At 37.1% G+C, this 26073-nt stretch overlaps 2 protein-coding genes across 3 annotated transcripts; one reads left to right on the top strand and one right to left on the bottom strand.

Annotated features, from left to right (window-relative positions):
• Positions 1-600: 600 nt before the first annotated feature.
• LOC130949372 (uncharacterized) lies at positions 601-1371 on the bottom strand. Its single transcript, XM_057878115.1, has one exon. It carries the CDS (start codon positions 1369-1371, stop codon positions 601-603), a length of 771 nt encoding a protein of 256 aa, XP_057734098.1.
• A 17605-nt stretch (positions 1372-18976) lies between these two features.
• LOC130951616 (notchless protein homolog) lies at positions 18977-24690 on the top strand. 2 transcript variants are annotated; one of them, XM_057880312.1, is made up of 13 exons: positions 18977-19477; positions 19597-19678; positions 19800-19889; positions 20115-20240; positions 20595-20722; positions 21300-21499; positions 22540-22603; positions 23128-23238; positions 23328-23465; positions 23721-23863; positions 23956-24010; positions 24112-24168; positions 24274-24690. In XM_057880312.1, exons 1-13 carry the CDS (start codon positions 19316-19318, stop codon positions 24376-24378), a joined length of 1461 nt encoding a protein of 486 aa, XP_057736295.1. In that variant the 5' UTR covers positions 18977-19315; the 3' UTR covers positions 24379-24690. The 2 variants fall into 2 exon arrangements, with proteins under 2 accessions (XP_057736295.1, XP_057736296.1); XM_057880313.1 differs by having other exon boundaries at positions 24295-24684.
• Positions 24691-26073: the final 1383 nt, after the last annotated feature.

Here is a 26073-nt window from a genome sequence, read left to right on the forward strand (position 1 = left end):
TGTTAACTTGGTCATCGGTAGTGCAATCCAGGAAAATCCTTCGATAAATCTCCGGTAATATCCGGCTAAACCCAAGAAGCTTCTGACTTCCGTCACCGTAGTCGGTCTTTCCCATTCCATTACCGCTTCTACCTTAGAAGGATCTATGGCTATTCCTCGTTTGCTCACTACGTGACCTAAGAACTTCACTTCCTCCTTCCAGAACTCACACTTCGACAACTTAGCATACAACCTTCGCTCCTTTAGGATTTGCAACACAACCCTCAGGTGTTCCTCATGCTCCTTTGCCGTCTTAGAATAAACTAAGATGTCGTCTATGAAAACCACCACGAATTTGTCCAAAAAGGAACGAAACACTCTGTTCATGTAATCCATAAAAACAGTAGGTGCATTCGTTAACCCAAAGGACATCACCGTAAACTCGTAGTGTCCATAGTGTGTTCTAAACGCAGTCTTAGGGATATCATCCTCTTTCACCCTTATCTGATGGTAACCGGATCTCAAATCGATTTTGGAAAACACCCCAACTCCTTGTAGTTGATCCATCAAGTCATCTATCCTTGTTAGCGGGTACTTATTCTTCACCGTCACTTTATTCAACTATCGGTAATCCATGCACAAACGCATCCCTCCATCCTTCTTCTTCACCAATAAAACTGGTGCTCCCCACGGTGATATACTCGGTCGAATGAACCTCTTGTTCAGAAGCTCTTCCAACTGAGACTTTAATTCTGCCAGCTCTATCAGAGCCATCCTATAAGGCGCAATTGACACTGGTCCGGCTCCCGGCACCAATTCAATCTCCCTTTGTGGTGGAAACTCAGGGATATCTTCTGGGAGTACTTCCGAAAGGTCTCTAACTACCGGTATCTGATCTAAGTCCTGGGCATCCCCCAAAGCATTAGCAGTTAACAAGATGTAACCCTGACACTCTTCCCCACTACAGTGTATTAATACAGAGTTCAGGTAGTATCCCGCGGCTACCACTGCTCCATTATCTCCTTCCGGCATAAATCGAATTGTCCGTTCAAAGAAATCCAACAAAACCCGATTCTTCGACAACCAATCAAACCCCAAAATCATCTCCAACCCAACCATTGGTAAACAAATCAAATCATGTACAAAATCTCTACCCTCAAGCTTGAAACCTACTTGTCTACAACCTAACCTAGTCATAACTGTCAGATGCGGAGTATGTACATGCAGATCAAAAGGTAACTCTGACACTTTCAAGTCTAATTCCTTGACTTTAGCAAATGAGATAAACGAATGCGATGCTCCAGTATCATACAATGCAATTAAAGTCTTATCACCAAATAAACAAATACTTCTCATCAATGGATCCGCCTTGGAAGCATCTTTAGCATTCATAGCAAAAACTTGACCTTAATGCTGACTCTGACCCGCAGTCGGGTTCCTCCCACGAGTGGAATCCATCGCAATATGAACAGGCAAGCCACAGTTAAAACAACCACTTTGACTTCCTCTCCCTTTGCCACGCTGAAACTGATCCTAAGTGTTCTTTTTGAAGCCTTCCGGATCTTGATGCGCATATCATCCTCTCTTAAAGCTTTGACCCCTCGGATGGTAATACTTGCCACGTCCTTTGCTACTGTTTCCTCCATGAGTGTCCTTGGAAGCTGCCACAGTCTTGGCATACTCTTCCACTACTCTAGCCTTGTTCACTAAGTCGGAGAAGACACGGATCTCCATAGGGGCCACAGCAGTCATAATGCTATCCTTCAAACCCCTCTGGTACTTAATGCACTTTCAGCTCTCGTAAGCCTCTAGGGCTCCCTGACACACTTGGGAAAATCTACAAAGCTATTCGAACTTACTTGTGTAGTCTGCCACAGATAGGGAACTTTGCTTCAGCTGCATCAGTTCCATCTCCTTCGCTTCCCTTGCAGACTCAGGGAAGTATTTCTTATAAAAGGCCGTTCGAAACACATCCCACGGAACATCAGCGTTCTGTAGCTGTAGCAAGCGCCAATCTGCTTGCCACGAGGGCTGGGCCTCTCCCGCAATTTGATAAGCAGCAAACTCTAGATACTGATTGTGTGGAACATGTTGCGCATGTAAAGCACGCTCTATGGCCTGGAACCAGTGATTCACTTCAGTAAGATTAGTTGATCCTCGGAATGTTGGTGGATGAACCTTGAGGAAAGTTACCAAAGTCATCGGAACGCTTCCCGTTCTATCTCTGTTTCCCTCAGCGTTATCATTAGCATTCCCTTCACTATTGTCGTTGCCGTTCCCGGCCGGTTGACCTAGTCTCTGCACAGCTTGCGGAGTCGCAACAGCATTAGCTTCCATGGTGTTGGCCAAATTTGCCATTGCCGCCATGAATTCGGCATGATTGTCAAATGGTTGTGATGACATGTCATCATGTCATGTTTTTCTATGCTTTTTCTTTGTTTTTTTAATAGGTTTTATGCACTTTCTTGAGCCATATGCAAGCCATTTGGGTAGAATTTCATGTTTTCTTTGATTCAATCAACCATGGATGAATTGATGTATTTTCATGAGTTTTTATGCCATAATTGCTTAAATTTCAAGAAGAAGAAGAACTCTCATGATTATAGCATAGCTTTGATGTTTTTGATTGATTGATGATAGGTGAAAAGAGCTTTGAAGAAGGTTGAAGAAAGAAGGAATAGCAAAGAGCAAGAAAGGACAAAAAGCTTGAGCTAAAGCTTGCCTCAAGCTTTAGCTCAAACGTGAGTAAGAGCTTCATTTCACCCAGGGAGGCCAAAAGCTTGCGCCAACGTTTGACCTCAAGCTTAAGGTCAAACGTTGCTCCTCACAGCCTGAAGGGGTATACTTCAAACAAGAATAACTTGAGCTACAGAGCTCCAAGTGTGGTGATTCAAAAAGCAATGGAAAGTAGGAATCGAGAGCTTTCCAAGCATATATGGCACTGCATGATGGACACTAAAATTGAGGAAGAAAACTGCCCCGAAATGTGCATAAACGAACATGGTGTCAACCTGCAGTGAGGCCAACTGACCTCTGCACCTTCGATGGAGTATAACTCGAGCTATGAAGCTCCAAACTATGCGCTCCCAATGGCATTGGAAAGTAGACATTCAGGGCTTTCCAACAATATATAATAGTATGGGGTGGACAATGCGTTTGAGCCTCCAGAATCTGGCGTTTTCGACCACGTTTGAGGCAACGTTTGCCTCAAACGTTGCACACCAAAGGCAGCGACCCTGTCCTCTTCAAAGGAGCATAACTTGAGTTGTAGATGTCCAATTGAGGTGATTTCAATTGGGTTAGAAAGTTGACATTCAGAGCTTTCCAACCATATATAATAGTCTATAGTGGGCATCAAATTGGCAATATTGACAAGAGGAAAAGGTGGATTCCCAGGAGGCATGCAAGAGGGATCCACGTTTGGCTCAAAGTTTGACCTCAAACTTTGGCTCAAACGTGGATGACAGCACGGGAGGCTAGCTGATATGAAAAGGTTGAGCCAAAGTTTGACCTCAAACTTTGACTCAAGCTTTAATGGTTCATGGCCCGGTTCACAAGCGGATTTCTTCCCAAGTCCAAGAGCAACCATCTGGATCCATCTTCAACCCAATTCCATCAAGGCCAAAAGCCCAATTGACATCACTCAAAGGCACAAGAAACAATTTGATTAGGAATTTCATTTTCTTTGTAATTTGCTTTCAAATTTCATTTTCATTTGTCATGTTTGTAAAAGCCTATAAAAAGGCATCATTTTCATTTTAGAAAGCAGGTTGGCTCTAATAGAGAGCATAGGAGGCTAGCTCCACTAGGGAGCATTAGGAGTAGTAGAGAGCTCTCTCTTGAATTTTTCTCTTTGTTTTGAAATTTTAGATTGAGATTGGAAGGAATTCTATTTTCATTCTCCATCTGCAACTTCTCTTGTTCTTCTTCTGCATAATTGAGAATTGGATTTACATTTCACTTGCTGTTTGATTTACTTCTCTTCTGCTGATTATTTTCTACTTTGATCAAGGAAGGAATTGATATCTAGATTTGTTTTCTAGTCTCTTTGATTTTCTGAGATCTTCATTTTGATTTTGCAATTGAGTTGAATTTAATTTCTGTTTGCTTCTTCAAGCAATTCTGCTTTCTGTTTGAGATCGGTTGTAAGTTACTGCATCTTTTACTTCTCTGTTTGATTGCCATTTACAATTTCTTGTTTGATTTCTTGAATCCCAGCTCCCAAAATCCTTTTATTCTTCCTGCAATTTAAATTTCCAGTTGCTTGATCTACTGCTTTCATTTAAATTCCCTGCTCCCACTCCCTTTTACATTTAATGCAATTTACATTTCTTGTCATTTAAGTTCCTGCAATTTATATTGCTTGCTCTTTAAGTTTTTGCCCATTTACATTCTGCAATTTTAATTTCCTTGCAATTTTACATTCTTCAGCATCAATTTCACCAAATCACTCAATGTTAGCTTGACTAAACTAATCACCCACTAAAGTTGCTTGATCCATCAATCCCTGTGGGATCGACCTCACTCTTGTGAGTTATTACTACTTGATGCGACCCGGTATACTTGCCAGTGAGTTTTAGGTGTTTTGGAATTCGTTTCCAAAATTAACCATCAAGTTTTTGTGTGATGACATGTCATCATGTCAGGTTGCTCATTCCTACTCTCTTGTGAACGTGCTCGACCTCGTCCGCGAGTGGCCATGTATGATTCCTGTCTATACCAAACAATCGATATCAAGGTGATCTGTCTCAATATCAAAAGTCTAGTGCTTCAATTTATCCCAAACAGGCACTCACAAACAAGCATGCTATGCATATATCAAACAGATAACCTAATAGCATCAAAGAAAAGACACACAGAGTATGCAATGAAGCACAATCAGTCCATCCCTCAGGCTTACGAGGATAAACCGCTCTGATACCACTAAATGTAACACCCTAATTAGCCTAAGCTTTACCTCGCGTCGTAAAGCAAAGGTTAATTAGAGATCACGACAGTTCTAAGCTTATAAATAATATATATATATATATATATATATATATAAAGAATAGTATAATCTAGAAGCTCGATGAATAATACAGCTCAAAAACAGGATTTGAAAAGCGCAAAACGTACTAGCGAAGCTACTACTTAAGGCACAAGATATAGATATGATATAACAAAATAATAGAGTATAATATCATAAGAATCTGGCCATGGCTCGCGGAGTTTAAGCCGGCTAGACATATACATATATAGAAACGAGACAGTAAAAACAGCTTATACAAGTTTTGTTCTTTCAATACATGCCTCTAGGCAAAACAAAATACAAAAGTGAGACATGTATAAACAAAATAAACAAAAGTCTCCAAAAAGGTATCCGGATCCACCGCTTCTATTACCATCCAGCAACTCACCGAGGTGGGTTGCGACCTGCATTTGAAAAATACAACAGAGATATGGTATGAGAACCGGAGGTTCTCAGTATGGTAACAGTGCCCAGTGATGTAGGATATAAGACTCCGGGATGCCAAAGGCAATCCTAAGCTTCATATCCATCACAAGATTCAAACTTAAAGCACTCTAAAATAGTTAAGCATAATATAAACTTTAACATAAATAAACCGGGTAATCTATCTTAAGGGATTTCTATTCTAACCAAACACTGCTGTCCCACAGCCTTCGCCAACCGATCCTCCATGCGATCCCATTGCCATCGCCTTTCGAATGTCCTCAATCCCAGTAGAAAGCACAATTATATACAATGCAAGTAGAACACAAGTAGGAGCATAATAAGCAATTAATTCAAGTAGCAATTAGGCATGTTATACAAATAGGCAAGCAATCTCAAGTCGGCAAAGCATATAAACAGATAGAAAATGCACATGATGAATGCCTGTCCTACTGGCTGTGATATCACATTGTCGGTTCAACTGCCAACCCGACACATCTCCATGGAGATGTTGCCCTTCGGAATCATGGTATGGGAACCCCCGAGATATAGTGCTCGGATCACTATCCAGGGTTTTGTGCCTGTACGCTCTGATGATCCGAAGGGATGCGAGTGGGATCTATTGCCACCAGCTTCACATCTAAGCGCAAGCGGTACCACCCTTACACTGCCGCCGCTACCTCGACAGGCAGGATCCAACATCGGCCCCTGCCGGGTGCACAACGTCTCATAATCTCAATAAAAAGTAGTAAAGTGGGTTTCAAAAATATTTTTAATATAAGATGGATCCATCACTTCATTCAGAGCCCTCGACTCTTTTCAACCACTGTTCATTCACATTTCAGTTCTGAACTCAACAGTTCCTTAATCCTCATCTCATTCATCAACCATTCACCACATAATATTAAACCACCTTCAGTATGCCAGAAACCTAGGCCTCCGTTTTCTAAATTTTTCCAAATAATATTGTCTAAGCCCCTTAAAATCCTTTCTCATTTTCAAGTATCTAAAAATATGTCCAAAAGTCTTAAAAATGTGCTATAGAAGCTTACAACCTTGTTGGGGAGGTAGAATAGTTGAAAACAAAGCAAAATTTGAGAAACATGGCGTGTGCGTCCGTACAGGGGTGTGCGTGCACACTCCCAGGAAAATTTTTAAAAGTGTGCATACGCACAGATACCAAAACTTTCAAAATCTATTCACTCGCACAACCTGTGACAGCACCCCCAACAGACTGGCCTCCCTAACGTGTGCGTACACACAAGTCTGTGCGTATAAACAGGTTGCAATTTTCCATTGGTGTGTGCGCACACAAGCTGTGCCAGCGCTGCAAGCAGATTGCCTGCTTCTGCGTGTGCGGATGGATAGGTCTGTGCGTGCGCACAGGTCTCAATTTTCACAGAGTGTGCATGCACACAAGGCTGTGCGTACGCACATACCAGAAAATACAGAATTCTGTAACTTTGCAGAATTTCAGATTTTCCACACTAACTTTGAATGATCATAACTTCCTCTACAAAATTCCAAATTTCACAAACTTTATATCGATTTAAAGGGTTTTCAAAGATCTTTAATTTTAAATAAATTTCACTTAATTTTGAAAAGCAAAGCAAAATTTATAATCAGACAAAGTTCACCAAAAACTAACTTTTACCCAAAATCACAATTTCCACCATTCCTTTATAAAACACAACCAAGACCAAACCAAACCATTCCAAACTCCAATTCTCATCAAAATTAACACCCTATGACATATTACACTAAGCTTACCACATATTTCTTCACTTTACCTCATCCTCAATTGCAACATTAATATATTACATATAATCAAACCTCATTAGCTTTTTTCCAACATCATTACCAATCAATCAACATCAATATCACATTTATCAACACAATTCACTCCTCCACTCCACAAATCATTCATCCTCATCACATCACTATCAATCATCAATATCAACTCAAAAATCATCATTTCATCAAACATCATCATACAATAGCATCCAACAATTTATCAAACATTCAAATTCAATCCTATCCTATGGGTCACTAGCCTAAGTGTCCAAACTCACAATAATCAAGCTATATATATATATATATATATATATATATATATATATATATATCACCACAAAATCAACCTAGGGCTCAACATTAATCAAAAGTTCACAAGAGTTCAAAGCCTCTTACCTTTTCTAATAGATTTGGATGTCAAAACCCAAAACTAAGCAAGGATTAGAGTGAACCTAAACACCAAGAATCATAAAAACTCACTTAATCATAAGCCCTAGATACCCTAAATTTTGAGGAGAAGAACTGAGAAGGATTCCAGTTTTTCTTACCAGTTTCTTGGGTGAATTTTTTAGAGCTCGTCACAAGGAACGTGTAGCCGCTGACGGCTGATGAGCGGATAATTTATACGCTTTTTGGCATTGTTTTTATATAGTTTTTAGTAAGTTTAAGCTACTTTTAGGGATATTTTCATTAGTTTTTATGTTAAATTCACATTTCTGGACTTTACTATGAGTTTGTGTGTTTTTCTGTGATTTCAGGTAAATTCTGACTGAAATTGAGGGATTTGAGCAAAACTCTGAAAAAGGCTGACAAAAGGACTGCTGATGCTGTTGGATTCTGACCTCCCTGCACTCGAAAAGGATTTTCTGGAGCTACAGAACTCTAAATGGCGCGCTCTCAACGGCGTTGGAAAGTAGACATCCAGGGCTTTCCAGCAATATATAATAGTCCATACTTTATTCGAAGAATGACGATGTAACTTGGCGTTAAACGCCAAGTACACGCTGCTGTCTGGAGTTAAACGCCAGAAAAACGTCATGATCCGGAGTTGAACGCCCAAAACACGTCATAACTCGGAGTTCAACTCCAAGAGAAGACTTAGCTCGTGTATTGATCAAGCTCAGCCCAAGCATACACCAAGTGGGCCCCGGAAGTGGATTTATGCATCAATTACTTACTCATGTAAACCCTAGGAGCTAGTTTATTATAAATAGGATGAATTATTGATGTATTAGACATCTTTGGTCTCAGTTTTGTTTTATTCTTCATCCTAAGAGACTATTGATCACGTTTTAGGGGGCTGGCCATTCGGCCATGCCTGAACCTCTTTTACTTATGTATTTTCAGCGGTGGAGTTTCTGCACACCATAGATTAAGGGTGTGGAGCTCTGCTGTACCTCAAAGATTAATGAAGTTCTATTTTCTTTTATTCAATTCTCTTCTATTCTTATTCCAAGATATTCATTCGCACCCAAGAACATGATGAAGGTGATGAGTAAATAACCCTCATTATCATTCTCAATCATGAACGCGCGTGATTGACAACCACTTCCGTTCTACATGCAACAGAGCTTGAATGTGTATCTCTTAGATTCCCCAACAGAATCTTCGTGGTATAAGCTAGATAGATGGCGGCATTTATGAGGATCCGGAAAGTCCAACCTTGTCTGTGGTGTTCCGAGTAGGATCCTGGGAATCCGGAAAGTCTCACCTTGTCTGTGGTATTCCGAGTAGGATTCCGGTAATGAATGACTGTGACGTGCTTCAAACCTGTAACCTGCTGGGCGTTAGTGACAAACGCAAAAGAGGGATTCTATTCCAGTAGGGGAGGGAACCAACCGGTGATTGGCCGTACTGTGACAGAGTGCGTGAGCATTAGCTTTCACTGCGAGGATGGGATGTAGCTATCAACCATGGGTGATGCCTCCAGACTGGTTAGCTGTGCGAGTGACAGCCGCATAGGATATTTCCCCGTGAGGATGAAAGTAGCCACAGTTGATGGTGAACCCCTATACAAAGCTTGCCATGGAAAGGAGTAAGAAGGATTGAGTAGAAGCAGTGGGAAAGCAGGCGTCCGAGAGCTCTACAGCATCTCCATTCCGCTTATCTGAAATTCCTACCAATGAATCTGCATAAGTATTTCTATCCTTTTTATTTATTCCTTTTTATTTACAATCCAATAATCACAATTACCCTTTGATCTGCCTAACTGAGATTTGCAAGGTGACCATAGCTTGCTTCATACCAACAATCTCTGTGGATTCGACCCTTACTCACGTAAGATTATTACTTGGACGACCCAGTACACTTGCTGGTTAGTTGAACGGAGTTGTGACCTCAGGTGCTGCCCCTTAGAAGCCTTCATCTCAAAATAATTAGAACATGACAGTGCCATAATAATAATTCCATACAAAGACAAACAACTTGAACAGAATAGTGATCACAATTTCGTCCACCAAGTTTTTGGCGCCGTTGCCGGGGATTGTTCGAGTATGGACAACTGACGGTTCATCTTGTTGCTCAGATTAGGTAATTTTTTTTTCAAAAATCTTTTTCAAAATCTTTCTTTTATTTTTCGTTTTTTTTAACATTATTTTCGAAAAAAAATTAATAAAAATCCAAAAAAATTTTAGAAAATCATAAAAATCAAAAATATTTTGTGTTCTTGTTTGAATCTTGTGTTAATTTTTAAGTTTGGTGTCAATTGCATGCCTTAAAAATTTTTTCTTGCATTTTTCGAAAATTCATGCATTCATAGTGTTCTTCATGATCTTCAAGTTGTTCTTGATAAGTCCTCTTGTTTGATCTTGATGATTTCTTGTTTTGTGTCTTTAGTTGTTTTTCATATGCATTTTTTGTTTGTTAGAGTCCATGCATTAAAAATTTCTAAGTTTGGTGTCTTGCATGTTTTCTTTGCATCAAAAATTTTTCAAAATTATGTTCTTGATGCTCATCATGATCTTCAAAGTGTTCTTGGTGTTCATCTTGACATTCATAGCATTCTTGCATGCATTCATGATTTTGATCCAAAAATTTCATGCATTGAGTATTTTTGTTGTTTTTCTATCATAATTAAAAATTCAAAAAAAAAATCTTTTCCTTATTTCTCTCATAATTTTCGAAATTTTGGGTTGACTTGGTCAAAAATTTTCAAAATTAGTTGTTTCTTACAAGTCAAGTCAAAATTTCAATTTTAAAAATCTTATCTTTTCAAAATCTTTTTCAAAAATCACATCTTTTTCATTTTTTTTATTTATTTTCGAAAATTTCAAAAATATTTTTTCAAAATTATTTTCAAAATCTTTTTCCTATCTTTACATCTAATTTTCGAAAATTAGCTAATAATTAATGTGATTGGTTCAAAAATTTGAAGTTTGTTACTTTCTTGTTAAGAAAGGTTCAATCTTTAAATTCTAGAATCTTATCTTGTAGTTTCTTGTTAGTTAAGTCTTTTTAAAAATGAAATCTTTTTCAAAATATCTTTTTCTTAAAACTTTTATCTTATCTTTTTATCTTATCCTTTTCAAAATTTTATCTTTTTCAAAATTTGATTTCAAAATATCTTATCTAACTTACTATCTTCTTATCTTTTTCAATTTTGATTTCAAATCTTTTTCAATCAACTAACTAACTTCTTGTTTGTTTCTTATCTTTTTCAAAACCACCTAACTACTTTTCCCTCTTCTATTTTCGAAAATATCTCTCTCTTTTTCAAAAATTCTTTTTAATTAATTAATTGTTTCATGTTTTAATTTTAATTACATTTTATCTCTAATTTTCGAAAATCACTAACCACTTTTTCAAAATTATTTTCGAATTCTCCCTTCTCTTTTCTTCTTCTATTTAATTATTTAATTACTAACACTTCTCTTCATCTCTCTTCATCTAAAATCCGAACCACCCTTCCTCTTTCTTCTACCCCTTTCTTTTTCTACTAACATAAAGGAATCTCTATATTGTGACATAGAGGATTCCTTTTTCTTTTCTTGTTTTCTTCTCTTCCATATGAGCAGGAACAAGGATAAAGGCACTCTTGTTGAAACTGATCCAGAACCTGAAAGGACTCTGAAGAGAAAATTAAGAGAAGCTAAATTACAACAATCCAGAAACAACCTTTCAGAAAATTTCGAACAAGAGAAAGAGATGGCAGACGGAAATAATAATAATAATGCAAGGAGAATGCTTGGTGACTTCACAAAGCCAACGTCCAAGTTTGATGGAAGAAGCATCTCCATTCCTGCCATTGGAGCCAATAACTTTGAGCTTAAGCCTCAACTAGTTGCTTTAATGCAACAAAACTGCAAGTTTTATGGACTTCCATCTGAAGATCCTTACCAGTTTTTAACTGAGTTCTTGCAGATCTGTGAGACTGTAAAGACGAATGGAGTTGATCCTGAAGTCTACAGACTCTTGCTTTTCCCTTTTGCTGTAAGAGACAGAGCTAGAGTATGGTTGGATTCACAACCTAAAGATAGCCTGGACTCATGGGATAAGCTGGTCACTGCATTCTTGGATAAATTCTTTCCTCCTCAAAAGCTGAGCAAGCTGAGAGTGGATGTTCAAACCTTCAAACAAAAAGATGGTGAATCCCTCTATGAAGCTTGGGAAAGATACAAGCAGCTGACCAAGAGATGTCCATCCGACATGTTTTCAGAATGGACCATATTAGATATATTCTATTATGGTCTCTCTGAATTTTCGAAAATGTCATTGGATCATTCTGCAGGTGGATCTATTCACCTGAAGAAAATGCCCGAAGAGGCTCAAGAACTCATTGACATGGTTGCAAACAACCAGTTTATGTACACTTCTGAGAGGAATTCCGTGAACAATGGGGTACCTCAGAAGAAAGGAGTTCTTGAAATTGATGCTCTGAATGCCATACTGGCTCAGAACAAAGTGTTGACTCAACAGGTCAACATGATCTCTCAAAATCTGAATGGATTACAACATGCATCCAACAGTAATAGAGAGGCAACTTCTGAAGAAGCTTATGATCCTGAGAACCCTGCCATGGCAAAGGTTAATTACTTAGGTGAACCTTATGGAAACACCTATAACTCATCATGGAGAAATCATCCAAATTTCTCCTGGAAGGATCAACAGAAACCTCAACAAGGTTTTAACAATGGTGGACGTGCAAGGCTGAATAATAGCAAGCCATATCCATCATCTTCTCAGCAACAGACAGAGAATTCTGAACAAAATAATTCTAATTTAGCCAATATAGTCTCTGATCTGTCAAAGGCCACTTTCAGTTTCATGAATGAAACTAGATCCTCCATTAGAAATCTGGAGGCACAAGTGGGCCAGCTGAGTAAGAAAGTCATTGAAACTCCTCCCAGTACTCTCCCAAGTAATACAGAAGAAAATCCAAAAGGAGAATGCAAGGCCATTGATTTAATCAAAGTGGCCGAATGCACAAAGGAGGAGGAGGACGGAAATCCTAGTGAGGAAGACCTCCTGGGACGTCCCCCAAGCATGAAGGAGTTTCCTATTAAGGATCCAAAGGAATCTGAGGCTCATACAGAGATCATAGAGATTCCATTGAACCTCCTTCTGCCATTCATGAGCTCTGAAGAATATTCATCCTCTGAAGAGGATGAAGATGTGACTGGAGAGCAAGCTGCTCTATATTTAGGAGCTATCATGAAACTGAATGCCAAGCTATTTGGTAATGAGACCTGGGAAAGTGAACCTCCCTTGCTCATTAGTGAACTAGATACTTGGATTCAGAAAACTCTACCTCAAAAGAAACAAGATCCTGGCAAGTTCTTAATACCTTGCACCATTGGCACCATGAGCTTTGAAAAAGCTCTATGTGATCTTGGGTCAGGGATAAATCTTATGCCACTCCCTGTAATGGAGAAGCTAGAGATCATTGAGGTGCAACCTGCCTTGTTCTCATTACAACTGGCAGATAAGTCAGTGAGGCAAGCATATGGATTAGTAGAGGACGTACTAGTGAAGGTTGAAGGCCTTTACATCCCTACTGATTTCATAATCCTAGATACTAGGAAAGAAGATGATGAATGCATCATCCTAGGAAGACCTTTTCTAGCCACAGCAGGAGCTGTGATAGATGTTAACAGAGGTGAGTTAGTCCTTCAATTGAATGGGGACTACCTTGTGTTTAAGGCACATGGCCATCCCTCTGTGACAAAAGAGAGTAAGCATGAAGAGCTTCTCTCAGTTCAAGGTCAAGAAGAGCCCACACAGTCAAACTCTAAGTTTGGTGTTGTGAGGCCACAACCAAACTCTAAGTTTGGTGTTCAAGCCCCATATCCAAACTCTAAGTTTGGTGTTGGGAATACCACACTTAAGTTGACCTGATCACCTTATGGAGCATTGTCAAGCTAGTGACATTAAAGAAGCGCTTGTTGGGAGGCAACCCAATTTTATTTATCTAATTTTATTTTATTTTGTTTCTTTGTTATTTTTGTGTTTTATTAGGTACATGATCATGAGGAGTCACGAAAAAATCAAAAAAATTAAAAACAGAGTCAAAAACAGAAGAAAAAAATTTTCACCCTGGAGGTAGCACAGACTGGCGTTCAACGCCAGTAAGGTGCATCTATCTGGCGTTCAACGCCAGAACAGAGCACCATTCTGGCGCTGAACGCCCAAAACAAGCTACATCCTGGCGTTTAACGCCAGGATGCGCACACAGAGGACAATCTGGCGCTGAACGCCAGAAACAAGCTTGAAACTGGCGTTCAACGCCAGAAACATGCATCACATGGGCGTTTAACGCCCAGAACGTGCATCAATGGGCGTTTGAACGCCAGAATGATGCATGAAGGCATGTTACATGCCTATATGGTGAAGGAATGGTATTTGTTTTCACCTCAGGATTTGTGGACCCCACAGGATCCTCACCTTAGGATCTGTGGACCCCACAGGATCCCCACCTCAGGATCTGTGGACCCTACAGAATCCCCACCTACCACATTCCTTTTAATCCTAATCACACTCTCCTAATCCAAATCTCATTCTCAATATCACACTTCCCAACACCCTTCACCAATCACCTCAATTCCTCTTCCCAATTACCCCATTCACCATTCACATCAACCCCTCTTCCCCATAAACCCCACCTACCTCCATTACATTCAAATTCAATTTCCCACCCTTTCCCACCCAAAATGGCCGAAACCCCACCCTCCCTCTCCCTATAAATACCCCTACTTTCTTCTTCATTTTCCACAACACAAACCCCTTCTTCTCTCATATAGCCGAACCCACTCTTCTCCTACTTTTCTTTTCTTTCTTTTGCTCGAGGACGAGCAAATTTTAAGTTTGGTGTGAAAAAAAGCCTAAGGCAAGAAATAAGAGTGGAACAACTAAGGGTGGAACACCATGAACACGCCCTCACTCTCCAAGAAATAAGAGAAGATCAAAGAACAATGAGGGAGGAGCAACAAAGGCAAGGAAGGGACATAGAAGAGTTGAAGAACATTATTGGTCCTTCAAGAAGAAGACGCCACTAGAGGTGGATTCATTCCTTGTTCTTTATTTCTTTCTGTTTCAGTTTTTAATTATTGTGTTTATCTATGTTTTGTGTCTTCATTTCATGATCATTAGTATGTAACCATGCCTTAAATCTATGAATAAAATCCATTAGTCCTTCACCTCTCTTAAAAGAAAAATGTTTTAATTCAAAAGAACAAGAAGTACATAATTTTCGAAATTATTATTGAATTTAGTTTAATTATATTGATGTGGTGACAATGCTTTTGTTTTCTGAATGAATGAATGAACAGTGCATATGTCTTTTGATCTTGTTGTTTATGAGTGTTTAAAATTGTTGGTTCTTGAAAGAATGATGAACAAAGAGAAATGTTATTGATGATCTGAAAAACATCATGAAATTGATTCTTGAAGCAAGAAAAAGCAGCAAAAAAAAAAAAGCGAAAATTTCAAAAGCAAGGATCCAAGGCTTTGAGCATCAATGGATAGGAGGGCCCAAGGAAAATAAATCCAGGCCTAAGCGGCTAAATCAAGCTGTCCCTAACCATGTGCTTGTGTCATGAAGGTCCAAGTGAAAAGCTTGAGACTGAATGGTTAAAGTCGTGATCTAAAGCTAAAGAGTGTGCTTAAGAGCTCTGGACACCACTAACTGGGGACTTTAGCAAAGCTAAGTCACAATCTGAAAAGGTTCACCCAGTTATGTGTCTGTGGCATTTGTGTATCCGGTGGTAATACTGGAAGACAAAGTGCTTAGGGCCACAGCCAAGACTCATAAGTAGCTGTGTTCAAGAATCAACATGCTTAACTAAGAAAGTCAATAACACTATCCCAAATTCTAAGTTCCCCCAGAGACGCCAATACCTCTAAACTACAAAGGAAAAAGTGAGATGCCAAAACTGTTCAGAAGCAAAAAGCTACAAGTCCCGCTCATGTAATTAAATTAATATTCATTAATATTTTGGACTTTATAGTATATTCTCTTCTTTTTATCCTATTTGATTTTCAGTTGCTTGGGGACAAGCAACAATTTAAGTTTGGTGTTGTGATGAGCGGATAATTTATACGCTTTTTGGCATTGTTTTTATATAGTTTTTAGTAAGTTTAAGCTACTTTTAGGGATATTTTCATTAGTTTTTATGTTAAATTCACATTTCTGGACTTTACTATGAGTTTGTGTGTTTTTCTGTGATTTCAGGTAAATTCTGACTGAAATTGAGGGATTTGAGCAAAACTCTGAAAAAGGCTGACAAAAGGACTGCTGATGCTGTTGGATTCTGACCTCCCTGCACTCGAAAAGAATTTTCTGGAGCTACAGAACTCTAAATGGCGCGCTCTCAACGGCGTTGGAAAGTAGACATCCAGGGCTTTCCAACAATATATAATAGTTTATACTTTATTTGAAGAATGACGACGTAACTTGGCGTTAAACGCCAAGTACACGCTGCTGTCTGGAGTTAAACGCCAGAAAAACGTCATGATCCGGAGTTGAACGCCCAAAACACGTCATAACTCGGAGTTCAACTCCAAGAGAAGCCTTAGCTCGTGTATTGATCAAGCTCAGCCCAAGCATACACCAAGTGGGCCCCGGAAGTGGATTTATGCATCAATTACTTACTCATGTAAACCCTAGGAGCTAGTTTATTATAAATAGGATGAATTATTGATGTATTAGACATCTTTGGTCTCAGTTTTGTTTTATTCTTCATCCTAAGAGACTATTGATCACGTTTTAGGGGGCTGGCCATTCGGCCATGCCTGAACCTCTTTTACTTATGTATTTTCAGCGGTGGAGTTTCTGCACACCATAGATTAAGGGTGTGGAGCTCTGCTGTACCTCAAAGATTAATGAAGTTCTATTTTCTTTTATTCAATTCTCTTCTATTCTTATTCCAAGATATTCATTCGCACCCAAGAACATGATGAAGGTGATGAGTAAATAACCCTCATTATCATTCTCAATCATGAACGCGCGTGATTGACAACCACTTCCGTTCTACATGCAACAGAGCTTGAATGTGTATCTCTTAGATTCCCCAACAGAATCTTCGTGGTATAAGCTAGATAGATGGCGGCATTTATGAGGATCCAGAAAGTCCAACCTTGTCTGTGGTGTTCCGAGTAGGATCCTGGAAATCCGGAAAGTCTCACCTTGTCTGTGGTATTCCGAGTAGGATTCCGGTAATGAATGACTGTGACGTGCTTCAAACCTGTAACCTGCTGGGCGTTAGTGACAAACGCAAAAGAGGGATTCTATTCTAGTAGGGGAGGGAACCAACCGGTGATTGGCCGTACTGTGACAGAGTGCATGAGCATTAGCTTTCACTGCGAGGATGGGATGTAGCTATCAACCATGGGTGATGCCTCCAGACTGGTTAGCTGTGCGAGTGACAGCCGCATAGGATATTTCCCCGTGAGGATGAAAGTAGCCACAGTTGATGGTGAACCCCTATACAAAGCTTGCCATGGAAAGGAGTAAGAAGGATTGAGTAGAAGCAGTGGGAAAGCAGGCGTCCGAGAGCTCTACAGCATCTCCATTCCGCTTATCTGAAATTCCTACCAATGAATCTGCATAAGTATTTCTATCCTTTTTATTTATTCCTTTTTATTTACAATCCAATAATCACAATTACCCTTTGATCTGCCTAACTGAGATTTGCAAGGTGACCATAGCTTGCTTCATACCAACAATCTCTGTGGATTCGACCCTTACTCACGTAAGGTTATTACTTGGACGACCCAGTACACTTGCTGGTTAGTTGAACGGAGTTGTGACCTCAGGTGCTGCCCCTTAGAAGCCTTCATCTCAAAATAATTAGAACATGGCAGTGCCATAATAATAATTCCATACAAAGACAAACAACTTGAACAGAATAGTGATCACAATTTCGTCCACCAACGGCATGCAAATCGGAACATCGTAGCTCAAGATATTAGCTAGAGAAGAAGAGGATGAATAGTGCTCTTGGGGTTTCTCTTCTTCTTCTTCTCTTCCGCAATGTGTGGGTGTATTTGAGTGTATTATGAGTGATTGGATTCATTAATGAACCCTTATATATGTTGGGCTTGGGCCCAACTTGGGTCCGGTCCAACCCGTTAGCATTTTTAGCCCTTTTGGCCCAACTTCGGGCCAAACCTTTAATATTAACGCCCGGTTTTTAACTTCTAATATTTTTCTAAGGTTTTTGACGGTTTTCACTTTTTCTCGTGCGGTACCGGACAGACTTGAAACGGTTCAACTAGTTCAACTGCCGGTTCGCGGTTTTTCACGGTTTTTCGCAGAAAACACATTTTCTGACTCAGAAAGACCTACTAAATCCCAAAAATCACCTTTAAATCCTCAAATTCTTTCTCTAATTTTTCAGAATCAAATTTGAGCAATATGATAACTTAATTAACCAGTTGATAAGTTACGGTTTTTACACTAGCCTGATTAATTTAATAAAATTAATAAAAAATAATAATTAAAAAATCAAATACAATAAAAAAGTCAAATTATAATATAATTTTTCACTATTCTTTTTAAATTTAACTTCAATAAAATTATTTAAAATAATATCTGTTAATAGAATGATATTTATTTTAAGAAATAAATCACATAATTTTAACATATATAGGTGTAAAATAAATAAAGCTTACAACAAAAAAAAAATATATATATCTAAAAATTATATAATTATTAATTTTTGTAATGCTAATCACTTTTTTATTTAAAAAAATTGGTCCAATGATCTAATTCATCCATTATACCAAAATTCGCAAGTTTGGATGTACAAATTTGATGGAATTTTTTTTATTTGATGAATTTAAAATTTAGTCTGAATTTTTTTTGTGAGCAAATTTAGCAAGTTAATTTGGTAAATGATTGAATTTGATTCGTTTTATTGTTCCTATAAATAATATGAGGTTGTTAACTTTTTTAACCAATAATTTAATATTAATTAATTTTTTAAAATTATTTTATTTATTTTATATTTATACTTTAAATAATCACAAAAATATCAGAAATGAAACTGATCCGATCCGTGAGAACATATCGGCATCCATGACGGTCTTGTCATAAGGTCCCTTGAATCCTCAGTGTCACCATCTTCAATCCCAGCATCCACATATGTTGGGCTTGGCAGTAGTGGATAGACCCTTGATCCTGGCTCTTCGTCTTCAATATTTCCATAGCCATATGTAGCTTGGTCTACAAGAGGAGATATATATATATATATATATATATATATATATATATATATATATATTATTTAATTTATTTTTAACAAGTATTTTATATTTTATGCTTATTAGAGTTTAAGACCCTTGAAATGACAAACACTCAACTGAACCCTAACTAGATCCTTTTTCTCCTAATCAGTTAGTCATCTCCGGCCACCGTCCCCGTCTTCTCACATCCAGCCACCGTCCTCATCTTCTTCGGTTCTTCCTCTCTTCCAGCAAGTCGTCCGTTCCCATCATCTTCCAGCAAGCAGCAACTCATTCTTCCACTCCCTGAAGTCGCTTTCATCCGCCAAGCTTTCCCGGCATCGTCGCATTCCCATCATCTTCCTCTTCTCGTCGCCGTCAGCTTCACATCTTCCTCTCCTTCACGTTGTCCTCGCCTCCAGCCGTCGCCTTCCAATTTAGAGAGAGATAGAGATGGAGACAGAGACAGGAGAGAAGAGGGACACCACAACAATCAACAACGTCATGTGCCTCTTGATGCACCCAGATGGAGCTCCCCTTGGTGCTCCCATGTACCTTCCTCAGAATGCTGGTCCACAACAACTTCAACTCATTGTCAATAAGATTCTGGACAACGTAAACCCATCATTTGTCATATCCTTACCAACAAAATATAAAAATTGCTTTGTTATTAAAATAATGTTCTCATTGGTTAATTATTGTGTCTTTTATCCCCCTCCCCTTCCCTGATTTAGGAGGAGAAATTACCATATGCTTTCTATATTTCTGATGAAGAGCTCCTTGTGCCACTTGAAACCTACTTGCACAAAAACAAAGGCTAGTATCTACTCTCTCCTTTGGTTATCTTGCAACAAACTATTCTTTATTTAGGTTGATTGATTAGTTTGCTTTTTTTTTTCCTTATAATATGTGGTGTTGATTTAACATTAATTTTCAGTCTCGGTGGAGAAGGCATTGCCTATAGTTTGTCAGCCTCAAGCTATTTTCAGGATTCGCCCTGTTAATCGTTGTTCCGCCACTATTTCTGGTATGAATCATAGAATTTTGTGTCATTTACAGCCTATAATGTTCTAGGTGAAATGTTTATTCACAAACAGATGTTTTGTGTCAATTCTATATAAAACTACCGTGATTTGGAACATGGTGATGTTTTGTGTGTCTTCTCTTTTTTATGTTTTGGTAGTTGATAATGATTTAGCTTAATGTTCTAGTTGTCATATCCTCTGATTCATGTTGCTGGAACTGTTTTTAGGTCATGCAGAAGCTGTACTTACAGTTGCTTTCAGTCCTGATGGGAGGCACCTAGCAAGTGGTTCTGGCGACACAACTGTTCGTCTTTGGGACCTTAACACGCAGACACCATTGTACACATGCACAGGTGTGATAATAAGTATGATATACCAAACATTGCTTGTTTGTACTTAGTTGTAAACTAGACATAATTAGATGATGTTTAAGCATCTTTCTCTCAGTATGAACAGAAGTAACCAGTTTAACCCATAGAAAGAGAATGTAATGAAATTAAATTTAGAAGGTGGAATTGGAGTTAGCTTACAATTGTATTCTTGGAAAGGAATTCTTGAAGCATTGTGTAGGCTAAATCTGAAAATGCTGCTGTTCTGTTTTTCATTTGTTGTAATTCAAAAAGTTGATATATTTTTTTAATATTTATTTATTTTTTAAAATAAGAAATGGCCATGTATCTATTGATAGTTGTTTTCATTGTACGCAGGGCACAAGAATTGGGTCCTTTGTGTTGCGTGGTCACCAGATGGCAAGTATCTTGTGAGTGGGAGCAAGTCTGGAGAACTTCAATGTTGGGATCCAGAAACTGGGAAGTTGTCTGGCAATCCATTATCTGTAAAGTCTTTAACTGAGTATGCTATTTACTATCAGAAAGCTTGCTTCATTTCTTTTCTTTGGTCTAAATTTTTCACTAAAACATATTGAGATTGTGTTATTGAAGGTATATGTTGTAAATTCTGGTACCACTCCTTTTGCTTCCTAACATGATACTGTTCTTGCTCATGTATAAGCTTATTTATGACTACTGCAACAGTTCACTCAATTATTTTTGTTTCTCCTGGCTAATTCAGAACATGATTCAAAACCTTGTCAAACTTTTGGAGAGAAAAACCTTTTTACATTGTATTTAAATTAGAAGTATTAAGATATTCATCCTGATTATGATTTGTGCCACCCCATCCTCCCCGAAATAGCAAAAGACACAAGCAAAGGAAAAAAGGAAGGCAAAATAGAATGTAAAAGAACATCATGCATTATTACTTCATGATTTCCCGAGAAAAATTGAAATAGAACTGGTAAGGAGATGCTACAGATGCAATGGTTTTTTAGTTGGTGACAAATTTTGTTCCCTGCGTAGTACTATACTGATATAATGTTTCTTGGACAATATTTGAAGTATATATTAATGCAGGGCCACAAGAAATGGATTACTGGGATATCTTGGGAACCCGTCCATCTTAGTGCTCCTTGCCGTCGTTTTGTAAGTGCCAGCAAAGATGGGGATGCTCGTATATGGGATGTCACATTGAGGAAATGTGTTATATGTCTCACTGGCCACACACTCGCCATAACATGTGTAAAATGGGGTGGAGATGGCATGATTTATACAGGGTACTCTCTCTCTCTCTCTCTCTCACACACACACACACACACACACTATTTCAAGCTTTTATCTATATTCAAACTTTTAAATTGTACAGATTTGTACATTACTACAGTACTTTTAACAATACCCAAAGATCATTTAGTCAGAGGTTTTAGTCCCTTTTCTTTCGAAAAAATTTATGCACTTTGGTAACAGACTACGTCATTACTGTCCCCAACCTTCAGGGGCATATCTTTAAGACTTCCAGCTCTGCACTAGCATATGTTACAAGATTTCCCTTTTTTCTTTTATTTATTGGATGATATTTATCTAAGAAGCACGAATATGACATGGACACGACACGACACGCCGACACGGATACGTTGACACGTTCTTTTTAAAAAAATATTGGATTAGATACGTGTAAGATAAGTATGTTATAAAAGTTAAATAAGATTAAAATAATAAATTATCATATTATAAATATAAGAATAAACATAATTACATAAAAATCTTTAAAAAATCCAAAATAAAATAATATCAATAATTATAATTTTTAAATAAACTCTTATATGGACATTAAACATTAGATGTTATTAACTTATTTTATAAAAAAAATAAAAATTTATACAAGTACTAGTAAAAAAGTCAAAGAAATAATAAAATAATGATATTTGAGAGAGAGAGAAATTGCTAAACAAAAGTGGAGCAGAAAGTCAAGCAAGAATCATTAATCTCACCGCCTCCTTAGTTTCTGGAGATTTAAAAATTAAAATCTGAAGAAAAGGGCTTTCGGTCGTGCTTTGGTCTCGTGGTCCATGCGGAAGGAAGACGCTCGGACTTGCCGCAGATTAGCGCATCACTTGACGAAACCACAGCAAAGCTGAAAGGTGACCTCCGACTCACCACCAATATGCGTGTCCACCATATCCCGTGCGTGTCCTTGTCGCATCCGCATCCGACACCGGTACGTCAGCGCTGCTGGCGAGTCCGTGCTTCATAGATAGTTACTCTACATTACTAGTCTGCTGTTTGGAGCATAGCTATATTATTTTTATTATTTCAGTTCCCAAGACTGTACAATCAAAGTTTGGGAAACTACACAAGGGAAGCTAATTCGTGAATTGAAGGTGTGTTTAATCCCCTTGAGCTTCAGTACTTTGCAATGCACCTGAATTTGTTATATGCTTAGACTTGGCTATTATTATGCATCATCATTGGTTCTCATCTCATGTCAAAATTATTTTTCATGGGTTTTCTTTCTGCATATTAGAGTTATCTGGTTGTTATTTTTACTCTTTTTTTTTTCAATCAAAAGTTTGTTGATTGTATTAAAAGCTTGCCATCCTATTTTTTATTTTAGTGAATGAATTTGTGACCCACATTCCCTTTTTGGTATGAGTGGTTGATCTATGAAGCCTAAAAAGATGGGCTTTTAGACAATGTGATTGAATTGATTATTAGTCTAGTTTAGTCTCTTACGCCAAGTTCACCACTGTCATTTTTGTTGAAGTATTTATCGTAAAAGTTTAAATCTAATCCATTTTTAGTGTATATTTTGTGTATTATCACTTGTTTACTCCATTTAGAAGATAGACTTTTCATTTCGAGTAACTTATCCCTGTAGAATTCTTCACGTTGGTATCTATTTTAGGGACATGGGCATTGGGTTAATTCGTTAGCATTGAGCACCGAGTATGTTCTTCGTACTGGAGCTTTTGATCATACTGGGAAACAATACTCATCTCCAGAGGAAATGAAGAAGGTGAGCACTTTTTGGGTTAATAATCATCCTAGCACATCAAACCATATTTTACTAATATGTCCACACCTGTCTGCTGCTGATGAATATAGGTTGCTCTTGAAAGGTATAATAAGATGAGAGGCAATGCCCCTGAAAGGTTGGTTTCTGGATCTGACGATTTTACCATGTTCCTTTGGGAACCATTCGTCAGCAAGCACCCAAAAACTCGTATGACAGGTCATCAGCAGGTACAAATCTTTTCCTATGTATCAAGGTGAATTAAGCAAAATGAGCTTTTGTGCAACTGCTTTTTTTTCTTCTTTCCAAATTATAATTCTAATTTAATAAATATTTGCTGAAATCCATCCCTAATTATTTGTAGTATGTTAGTTGAAAACTTGAAATTAGGTTTATCATTATGCAGGTTTAATGACAAACTCTCTATCTGTGTATATGCTTTCCAATTTTTCAGCTTAATGAAAGTTGAACTTGTTTGCTGACAGCTTGTGAACCATGTATATTTTTCACCTGATGGGCAATGGGTGGCAAGTGCATCTTTTGATAAATCCGTGAAGTTATGGAATGGCACAACAGGGAAATTTATAGCAGCTTTCCGTGGTCATGTTGGGCCTGTTTACCAGATCAGGTAAAACACAAGTGTATCCATCTTACTTTGACCTTGACAGTCTCCGAAGATATTTCCTTTTGAATTCAGTGTATTTGGGTTTTGTTCTACAGCTGGTCTGCGGATAGCAGACTACTTTTAAGTGGCAGCAAAGATTCTACGTTGAAGGTTAGTGGGATTTTCCTTGATATGGACATTATTTGTTAGTTAAATACATGAAACTACATTTTCAATCCAAATTTAACCTTCCATTATGTTTGGTGATCAAGGTTTGGGATATTCGGACTCGGAAGTTGAAGCAGGATCTTCCTGGCCATTCTGATGAAGTATGCATCCCGTTTCACATGCTTTATGTTAAGTTTATTTGTTTGTTTGTCTATTTATTATTATTATTATTATTATTATTATTATTATTATGGTGACTAGCATAGTTCTATCTTTTTGCTGGAAAGGTTTTTTCTGTTGATTGGAGTCCAGATGGAGAGAAAGTAGCCTCTGGTGGCAAGGATAAAGTGTTGAAGTTGTGGATGGGCTAAGGCCAACCTGGGATGAACATTTCTTGCGTGGATTCTTGGAAATCAAGCCTGAATGTTAATACTTTGGAGGCAGTTTTTACATTAGATTGACAACTTGTATGATATGGATAGTTTAGAATTTAATGAATTAAGTTGTATCAATTCAATTTTGTTTATCTTTGAAACTCCTTTGTTTGGATTGCGACTTATGAAAATTATGATTTGATAACATGTTTTAGAGGAGAAAAAGAGCGATATCAAATTGAATTCCAGGAAATTTTCAATTGGATACCTACGTTTCCAACGCAAGATAGCTTTGAAAAACCGATTTTCTTTTAATGTACAACACACTTATTTGAAAGTGGACTAGTTAGGTTTGGTTTGGTAAAATCTTTTGAAGAGGAGTTTTGTTATGTTTGGTAAATTAAAAAATTTATGTGCTTGTGGTTATTGTTTTTGAAAATTAAGAGTGTTTTTGAAAGTACTCAAGGGAGAGTTTTTAAAAAATAGTTTGTAAAAATAGTTTGTAAAAAATAATTTGTGTTTATTAAAATTAAAAAATTTAATATAATTTTATTTATTATTTAATATTTAAATTTGATTTTTATATTATTTAATATAATATTTTAATTTTAAAATTATTTTATTAAATATATTTATTATTGTTTATGTTTATTAAATTTTATTTTTAATTTAATTTATTAAATATAAATGTTATAATTTTTAAAAATAAAAATTAAAAAAATAAAATATTAATATATTATCTGTTAATTTATTGCTAATAATAATTAATTATTATATTTTAATTATAATTAGCAATTTAGCATTGATATGTATACGCAGATACATCTATAAAAAAATTTATTAGATACAATTATAAATAATAAAAAAATTTATTAGATACAATTATAAATAAGAATCGGCAAAAATTGATAAAATTCTTATAAATTTCATAAAAATTTTACCCTATCAAATTTTAGTCTTATAATAAAGTACACTAGGAATTTATATGTTGATGTATTAATGGTTTTTACTGAAATTTTGAGCTGGCAAAATGATGCAGATGCTAAGCACGTAGGGGCACGTGAAAGTGGTAGTATAGTATTCTCTTTAGTAGAAAATATTTATTTTTTGGTTAAGCATATTTAATTTGGATTTACATTGTGAAATTTTAATAGCAAAACATTGGGAATAAATAGGCTACAAAGAGGATTTTTTTATTTAAATTAAATAAATATAAAATTTATGAAAATACATAAATATACAGTTGCATCATTACTGTCATATGTGCCCAGTATCACTCATCTAGTTGTAAAATGTAAAATATATATCTTCTGCAAATTCGCTATGGCATTCTTACGATACGCAGCTTGTCTCCATGGTCCCTCAAAGGTTTTAACATTAGTAAATCGTGTCCATAGTGTAAGATTTTCAAGCGAAGTCACATTTTTTTTTTGTTTTCCAAACGGTATCCTAATCTGACAAGTCAAGAACTAAAATATTTAAAACTAAAAAAAAAAAAACTAAATTAAACATTATTTCTTAAATAAGCTAAATATATTATATTAGTCAACTCATTAAATACAATAATTTAATATACTATGTTTTACCATCTATTAATAGTATATATTATCAGAAATTAAAAGTTGTCAATACGTAAAATAAATGAGCTTGGTAGATAGAATCTAATTTATTGACGCTTCTATAAATTATAGC

This window comes from Arachis stenosperma, chromosome 9 (genome assembly GCF_014773155.1).
Source record: "Arachis stenosperma cultivar V10309 chromosome 9, arast.V10309.gnm1.PFL2, whole genome shotgun sequence".
NCBI classification, from domain to species: domain Eukaryota; kingdom Viridiplantae; phylum Streptophyta; class Magnoliopsida; order Fabales; family Fabaceae; genus Arachis; species Arachis stenosperma.